Below are 8,134 nucleotides of genomic sequence, written 5' to 3' on the forward strand. Positions count from 1 at the left end.
TTGGGCTCCAAAATCACTGCAGATGCTGATTGCAGCCATGAAATTAAAAGATGCTTACTCCTTGGAAGGAAAGTTATGACCAACCTAGATAGCATATTAAAAAGCAGAGACATTGCTTTGCCAACCAAGGTCTGCCTAGTCAAGGCTATGGTTTTTCCCATGGTCATGTATGGATGTGAGAGCTGGACTGTGAAAAAGCTGATTGCCGAAGAATTGATACTTTTGAACTGTGGTGCTGGAGAAGCCTCTTGAGAGTCCCTTGGACTGCAAGGAGATTCAACCAGTCCATTCTAGAGATCGATCCTGGGTGTTCATTGGAAGGACTGATGCTAAAGCTGAAACTCCAATACTTAGGCCACCTCATGCGACGAGTTGACTCACTGGAAAAAACTCTGATGCTAGGAGGGATTGGTGGTGGGAGGAGACGGGGACGACAGAGAATGAGATGGCTGGATGGCATCACCAGCTCGATGGACATGAGTTTGAGTGAACTCCGGGAGTTGGTGATGGACAGGGAGGCCTGGCGTGCTGTGATTCATGGTGTCGCAAAGAGTCGAACACGACTGAGCGACTGAACTGAACTGAACTGAACTTGGTTTGATGATTAAATAATAATACCAACTGGAGTGCCATGATTTTCACTGTTTAATCCTCATTCATAGAGAGAAATACATTTCACATGTCTGTATGGTATGTGTCTGATATATATGTAAAATGTCTGGAGATTTCATATGCTTATATACTTATATATGGACATACCAGGTATATGTACGAAGCATGTCCTGTATGCATATCCACATGGCCCTGAAGGGCACAGATACTCACTCCCCTGTGGATGCCGTGAGTCCACCAGACCCATGATCACTGTGCTTTAAAGGACAGGCTTCCCGCTGCCTGACATCCAGTCTGCAGGAGAGCTTGGAATCCCCAGGAGCTGGGAGAGAAGGGAGGAGAGGGGGCAGTGGAATGAGAGAGCAGGGCTGTAGCCTGAACATAAGAGCCATCCTCAGCGGGCTGGCCTCCGACCCCCACATCCAGGAGCCTTCTCCATGCTCACACCCTCCGTCCTACACCCTATCCCTCCTCTATGGCCCTCGTGTCCGCTTCAGTAGGGGTGGTTTCTGGATGGGGCTAGGGAGGCCACACGGGCAAAATCCTCTGTCAGTCTCTCATGGGCAATGGTGCCTGGCTTCCCTGTGTTTTCTCCATTATGTGATCTGAGGCATCAGGTGGGAGGACAGCTGGATTCCCCTTGTCTGTCAGGGAGACAGGTCAGGCCCCTGGGGGGATGGGGCTTTGAACCCACACGAAGCTCAGTTTGAATACGTATCGTGCTACTGATAACCCAGTGAAATCATGGACACCCAAAGTCTGGATTTCTCCAGCTGTAAAATGGGTCTCATAACAGTACAAGGTGAAAGCATCAGTGTGAGTTCCCATTTGATGTGACCTGTCTGTAAAAAGCTTGGTCAGTGGATGTAGCTGTTGTTCCTGAGGGTCAGAGATGTACCTTACTCAACATTGTGAAGGTTCTGAACCAGTACATGTCTTCTGAACCTTATGCACATTGACTGAGGCAGTTTTCCTTTTCTCCCTGAAAATCTTTTATGGAGAATGGTACATCTCACATGTCAGAACTGCTAAATATGGCATAACTTGTCTAGACTGAGCAAGGGTGATGGTTATGGTCCTGGCCCAGGGCAGGGAAAATGCTCTGGGCTGTAGGAAATGGCCAGGGGGAGGAGCATGAAGACCTACTACAGGTGGACTATCCTGATCCAAACCCCTCCACAAGGCTCTGAGAAAGAGCGTCCTCGTGGGGGACCCAACGAATGTCTAGGGAATGTTTCTGCCTTGGACCTATCACCTCTTCTCCCAAGTGCATGCTTCCTTGGGTGTGGAAGCTCATTGCAAATCTCCCCTGCACAGCCTGGAACTGGAGGGTCTCCTCTCCATCCCGTTATTTCGAAACCATTCTTCCTTACACAAAGTCTTTCAAGGTGTGAAACACTCTGAGTTACCAATTTCTGATCCTAACGTGCTATTTTCTGTAACATTTTCAATTTTGTTTTCTGCTTTCCCTTCTGGAAAGCAGTCAGAATAGGAATTACATCCAGAAAACGTGAACCTGCTCACATAATGTGCCCAAAGCTGCCTCCTGATGGTTCAGGTAGGACTTTAAAATGCTTTAGTCTGGCTGTGCCTTTCCCAGCTTGATCCCTAGTGATTAGTCAGCCTGAGATATTGCTTGATGATGTCACACACCCAGACACACACACAGAGTTTCTATACACCTATTAGAATGGCCAAACTCTGCTCTTGGGACAACACCACCCTGTTGAGGATTTGGACCATTGAGAACTCCCATTCATTGCTGGTGAGAATACAAAATGGCATAGGCATGTTGGAAGACAGCTTGGCAGTTTCTTATAAAACTAAACATGCTCTTACTGCATGATCCAGCAACCATATGGGTCGTTACCCAAAAGACAAGAACTTATGTCCACACAAAAACCTACACATGAATGTTTTTTAGCAACTTTACTTATTATTGTCAAAACATAGATGCAAACCAGACATCCTTGAGTCAGTGAAAGGATAAACTTTGGTACATCTAGAAAGTGGAATTTTTTACAATTGTCCAAACCAATAGAATGTATAATGCCAAGAGGGGATCCTTGTGTAAACTATAATCTCTGGGTGATTATGACATATCAGTGTAAGTTCCTCAGTTATAATTAATGTACCAGTTTGGTGGGGTTCTTAATAACCGAGGAGGCTATGTTTGTTTGGAGCAAGGAAGTAAATGTAAAATCGCTGTACCATCTTTCTATTTTTGTGTTCATGGAAAAGTGTTCTAAAAAAAAAAGTCTGGGCCTTTCCTCATGGCTCAGTGGTAAAGAATCTGCCTGCCAATGCAAGAGATACAGGTTCAATCCCTGATCCGGGAAGATTTCACATGCTGTGGAGTTACTAAGCCGGTGCGCTGCAACTATTGAGCCTGTGCCCTAGAGCCCATGGGAAAATGGATAGGCTACCCACTCCAGTATTCTTGGGCTTCCCTTGTGGCTCAGCTGGTAAAGAATCTGGGTTTGATTCCTGGGTTGAGAAGATCCCCTGGAGAAGGGCAAGGCTACCTATTCCAGTATTCTGTCTGGAGAATTCCATGGGCTGTATAACCGATGGGGTCGCAAAGGGTCAGACAAGACTGAGCAACTTTCACTAGAGCCCATGAACCTGAGCTACTGAAGCACAAGTGCCTAGAGCCCAAGTTCCGCAACAAGAGAAGCCACTGCGGTGAGAAGCTCTTGCACCACAACTAGAGAGTAGCCCCTGCTCTCCAGAACTAGAGTAAAGCCTGTGCAGCAACGAAGACCCAGAACAGCCAAAAATAAATAAATAAATAACACTATATTTAAAAAGTCTGTTTTAAAGCATAGTTAAAAACAATATCTAAACAACATAACATGAGAAAGCTCTGGGGAAGAGTGAAGACTGTGCAGAGCTGGTTCTTGTGTTTGGGGAGGGGATGGGAAGCAGTGGGGAAGTTAGGGAGAAGCTCTGGGCTGCATAGGTGCAGAGGGTGGGATGGCTAAGGAGACAAGATTTTAAACTTTGGACCCATTTCATTGCACAAAGTTGAAGTGGCCCCAGACCATAGGTATAAGTACCCTGGGGTAACACCAGGACAGCCACAAAGCCAGATTAATTGAAGCAACTGAAAGCAGAGACATCACTTTGCCAACAAAGGCCCACATACTCAAAGCTATGACTTTTCCAGTACTCGTTTATGGATGTGAGAGTTGGAGTATAAAGAAAGCTGAGCACTGATGAATTGATGCTTTCAAACTGTGGTGTTGGAGAAGACTCTTGAGAGTCCCTTGGATAGCAAGGAGATCAAATCAGTCAATCCTAAAGGAAATAAACCCTGAATATTCATTGGAAGGACTGATGCTGAAGTTGAAGCTCCAACACATTGGCCACTTGATGCGAAGAGCCAACTCATTGGAAAAGACTCTGATGCTGGGAACGATTGAAGGCAGGAAGAGAACAGGTTGACAGAGGATGAGATGGTTGGATGGCATCACAAACTCAATGGACATGAGTTTGATCAAGCTGTGGGAAATAGTGAAGAACAGGGAAGCCTGGCATGCTGTAGTCTATGGGGTAGCAAAAGTCGGACATGATTGAGCAAATGAACAACAACCAACAGGTAATATTCTCTAATCATTAAACCAAGGGTTCCCCTAAATCACCTGCCACAACTCAGCCTCTTCACCTAAAATCAAATATTTTATACAAAATGTTTTCGAAGTATGGTGACTGCTGAGGGACCCCTATGGGAAGATGTGTGGTTCCCTGTGCTGCCCCATGGTCATGGGCACAGCAGGCCCCCATTCAACATCTGTCCTGGGACTGCAGCCTTCTCTCAAGGATTAAGGAGGCTCCCTCCTGAGTGAGGATGAGGGGGTCCAGTCCCCCTGGAACAGAAGTTCCCATAGAATACAATTCCACCTCTACTGGGACTCCTTCCTGGTGACCCCAGTCTGGGCTGTCAGGCTGAGCCCTCCTCCGCCACCACTTATTCAGTGACTCAGGGAGTCAGAGTCTTGGTCTGAAGGTACAGTCTCATGTGGACAGAGGGAAGGGCCCATGTCCTGCAGAGACTCGAGGTGAGGACCAGAGGAGACTGAGGGTTCCCAAGGGATGCATATGCGGCCCTCCTGACAGCTGTGGGGGACCATGGGACATGGCATCCAGATGTGTTGTCACTGACCTCGCTGGGAGGGGAGAATTGAGGGCCTGGGTCACGGAGCTTGTGTTTAGGTCAGCAGAGTGAAGGAGCACAGCTGTGCTAGGAGTCAAGGTAGAACCCTGAGGGGAGCGCTGGGACCCCAGGACATACAGGTCGTCACTACTTTTAGCCCTGGGAGACACTGGCAGGCTTGTGGGAATGAGTCCCCTCTCCTGCTTGCCTCTCAGGGGTCCTGGCTTGGGGAGATGCTGGCTCTAAGGCGGGCAAAGTTGGCAGCTGAAAGTGGTGCCTAGGTGAGCTGGGAGTCAAGGTGACAAAGAGAAAGAGGGTTGAGGAACCCCTGCGGGATCATCTCAGCTCTGGGAAGCCCTGGGCTTGGAGCCCTGGTATCATGTCCAGTCTCCTCCCGGGGTCTCAGGGCAGTGAAGGCCTTGACATGAGGGTCCTGCTTCGGGTCAACATAGGGACATCCCTGGACCTGCCAGGGCTCAAGATGAGGACCTTGAGGGAGGACACAGGTAACGCCACAGGTCCTGGCACCTGCTGCCAGCCCTGGGAGACCCTGGTGGCGGCATGAGCACAGGGTCGCAGAGACACTGGAGACTTGATATAAGGGGAGAGGCCTCAGAGGGTGAAGGGGGAGGATCTTAGGTTCTGAAAGCGTCTGGGTAGGACCCTGAGGGAGGACTGTGGGGACTCTGGACCCCATTATTGAGTGGGCTCTGGGAGGACTTGGGCGAGATGAATACAAACCATGTTTCCTGACATCTGGGTATCAGTGAGACTGGGGATCTGGTATGGGGGAGTGGCCTCAGGTGGGCAGAGGGAAGAATCCTAGCTCCGGCAAGGTGTCAAGTAGGGGATCTTGAGAGAGGACTGAAAGGACCATGGAACCCAATCAGAGGAAACCTCAGAGAAGCCTTTTGCTGCTGTCGGTCCTTGGTGGCCCTGGGGTAGGATGAGCCCAATATGCATGGTCTCACTTCTTGATATCCGGGTCTAAGCCTGGGGTCCTGAAACTGGGGGCAGACTTCCTGACATCTGGGTCTCAGTTTAGGGTCCTGATACAGGGGGCGGACTTCCTGACATCCCGGTCTCAGACTGGGGACTTCACATATGGGATGGGGAGTCAGGTGGGCCGATTCCCAGGTCCTGTGGTGTGTCAAGTTGAGGACACTGAGGGAGGACTAGGGTACCGTGGTCCGCAATCAGAGGAGACCTCAGAGTAGCCCGTCTCTGTTATTAGTCCAGGGTGACTGTGGGGTAGAGTGAGTGAAACAGGCATGGTCTGACTTCCTGACATCGGGGTCTTGGAGAGAATGGGGCCCTGGTATAAGTGGCGGGGCTTCAGTTAGGGAGAGGCGAGAATCCCAGGTCCTGCCCGGAGGCAAGGTGAGGTGCCTGAAGGAGGACTGAGGAGTGACGGAAACCCACAGATCCCTGCCCTTTTTAGTCAGCCCTGGGAGCCCTTGGGGTGAGAAGACCACACTAGGCCTGTCTGACGTCCTGACATGAGGGTCTTAGAGAGACTGGGGACCTCGTGTGAGGAGCCCCGATGGGACTACCCACCCCAAATCTGGGGTGGCCTCACAGAGTCAACCCCTACTACAGAAGGCCTAGGTCTGTGCCACAGTCTACCCCCGAGGTGCCCCCTCCATTTCTCTCACAGAGGCGCCAGGAACCAGGAGGTAAAGGCGGAAGTCTGAGGCCTGTATCCTGAGGTCAGACAGCAGAGGAGGTCCAGGCAGTGCCAGGAATCAAGGTGAGGAGGGTGCCCTGAGTGCGCACAGGGGCTCCCCATCCCAGAACAGAGGGGACCTCAAAAGGCCCTAATCTTCCCACCTTGTCAGCCCCAGAACCTCGGGCTGTACTGGATGCACCCTGAGCCAGAATTTCCCTTCCTCATTTGACAGCGGACTGACCACCAAGGAGGAGCGTCCCTGTAACGCCCAAGAGCAGCCCTCAAGGAAGACCAGTAAGCGGCCTCAGTCGGAGCCACCCGTGTCGCATTTCAAAACTGAGACCACTTACACTCTCTCTCTTTCCCAGGTCAGTGGTCTCCATTTCCCCCTGCCACAACCACACTGGGCACAAGACCCCAGTCATCATGCCTGTGGTCCCTACGAATGAGCTCTACACTCCTGAGGAAGACCTTCAGGGCCAAGTCAAGGCCCAGGACCCAGCGGAGGTGCAGCTCCTGGGGGCTGAGGCGGAGGCTGCCTCAACCCCTCTGGCCTCCTTCCCTCCAGTCTCATCTTCCTCTGTCGCTGTGGATGCGGAGATCTTGCTCAAGCAGGCTCTGAGTGTGATGACGACACAACTACTGGAGTTCCTGCTCCTCAAGTATGGCACCAAGGAGCCGATTTTCCAGGCTGAAATGCTGAATACAGTCCTCAGGGATAACCAGGCCCACTTCCCCGTGGTCTTCCGTAAAGCCACGCAGTGCCTGCAGCTGGTCTTTGGCCTGGATTTGAAAGAGGTGGACCCCAGAGAGCACATCTATGCCATGGTCCCCACCCTGGGCCTCACCCTCAATGAGATGCAGAGGGATGGGCAGAGCATGCCAAAGGCTGGCCTCCTGGTGACAGCCCTCAGCCTGATTCTCCTAGAAGGGGACCGGGTCCCTGAGGAGAAGGTCTGGGGAGCACTTAGCAGGATGGGGGTATTTGCTGGGATAGAGCACGGCATCTATGGGGAGCCCAAGGAGCTGCTGACCCAAGTGTGGGTGCGGGCGGGGTACCTGCAGTACCGGCAGGTGCCTCACAGCCACCCTGCTCGTTACGAGTTCCTGTGGGGTCCCCGGGCCTATGCGGAGACCAGCAAGCAGCAAGTCAAGGACTACCTGCGCAGGGTCAATGGCAGGGGTCCCAGGTTCTTCCCACCCCGGTGTGCAGAGGTGTGAGGCAGGAGGAAGAGGGGCCCTGAGCCTGAGCAGCAGCCAGGCTCCTTTCAGGCCCACATCCAGCAGCTTGTCCTGGGGGTAGGAAGGGAGGCTGAGCCTTCCCTGTGTGTTTGAAGAGGGAGCATTCAGCCTTAGTCGTGACGGCCTGGGCCAGTTGGGGGAACTGGTGTGTAGCATCTTTGGCTTCCTGTTCTCTACAGTGACATGGAGATCCACTTCTGCTTCCTTTAGAAATTTTTCAAATGTTGTTCCTTTTAATTGGAGGCTTAATGAGCTTCAGTGTCGCACCATGTCAGTAACGTTGATCACAGTGTGTTTGTGCTTACCCAGGTCAAGAACAAGAGTTTTGCTCTTTTGTAAAAGTGATTGTGAACATTTTCATTTTATTTTTTGACCCTGAACAAGATTCCATGGACTTGGAAAATAACGTTTTGGAAATATGATATTACTGAGCAAGAATTAAGAAGTAAAATATT

General features: G+C 51.0%; 1 protein-coding gene across 1 annotated transcript; it reads left to right on the top strand.

Annotated features, from left to right (window-relative positions):
- The first annotated feature begins 6,863 nt into the window (after positions 1-6,863).
- Positions 6,864-7,658, top strand: LOC129564044 (melanoma-associated antigen 10-like). The gene has a single exon (XM_088833926.1). The coding sequence runs from the start codon at positions 6,864-6,866 to the stop codon at positions 7,656-7,658; it is 795 nt and encodes a 264-aa protein (XP_088690052.1).
- The last annotated feature ends 476 nt before the right edge of the window (positions 7,659-8,134 follow it).

The sequence above is a fragment of the Moschus berezovskii genome, chromosome X (genome assembly GCF_049115385.1).
Source record: "Moschus berezovskii isolate FMDL1 chromosome X, NW_MosBer_1.0, whole genome shotgun sequence".
NCBI classification, from domain to species: Eukaryota; Metazoa; Chordata; class Mammalia; order Artiodactyla; family Moschidae; genus Moschus; species Moschus berezovskii.

What these genes read in the sequence shown, in the direction of transcription:
- LOC129564044 (XM_088833926.1), top strand. Translation starts at nt 6,864, where the DNA reads ATGCCTGTGGTCCCTACGAATGAGCTCTACACTCCTGAGGAAGACCTT.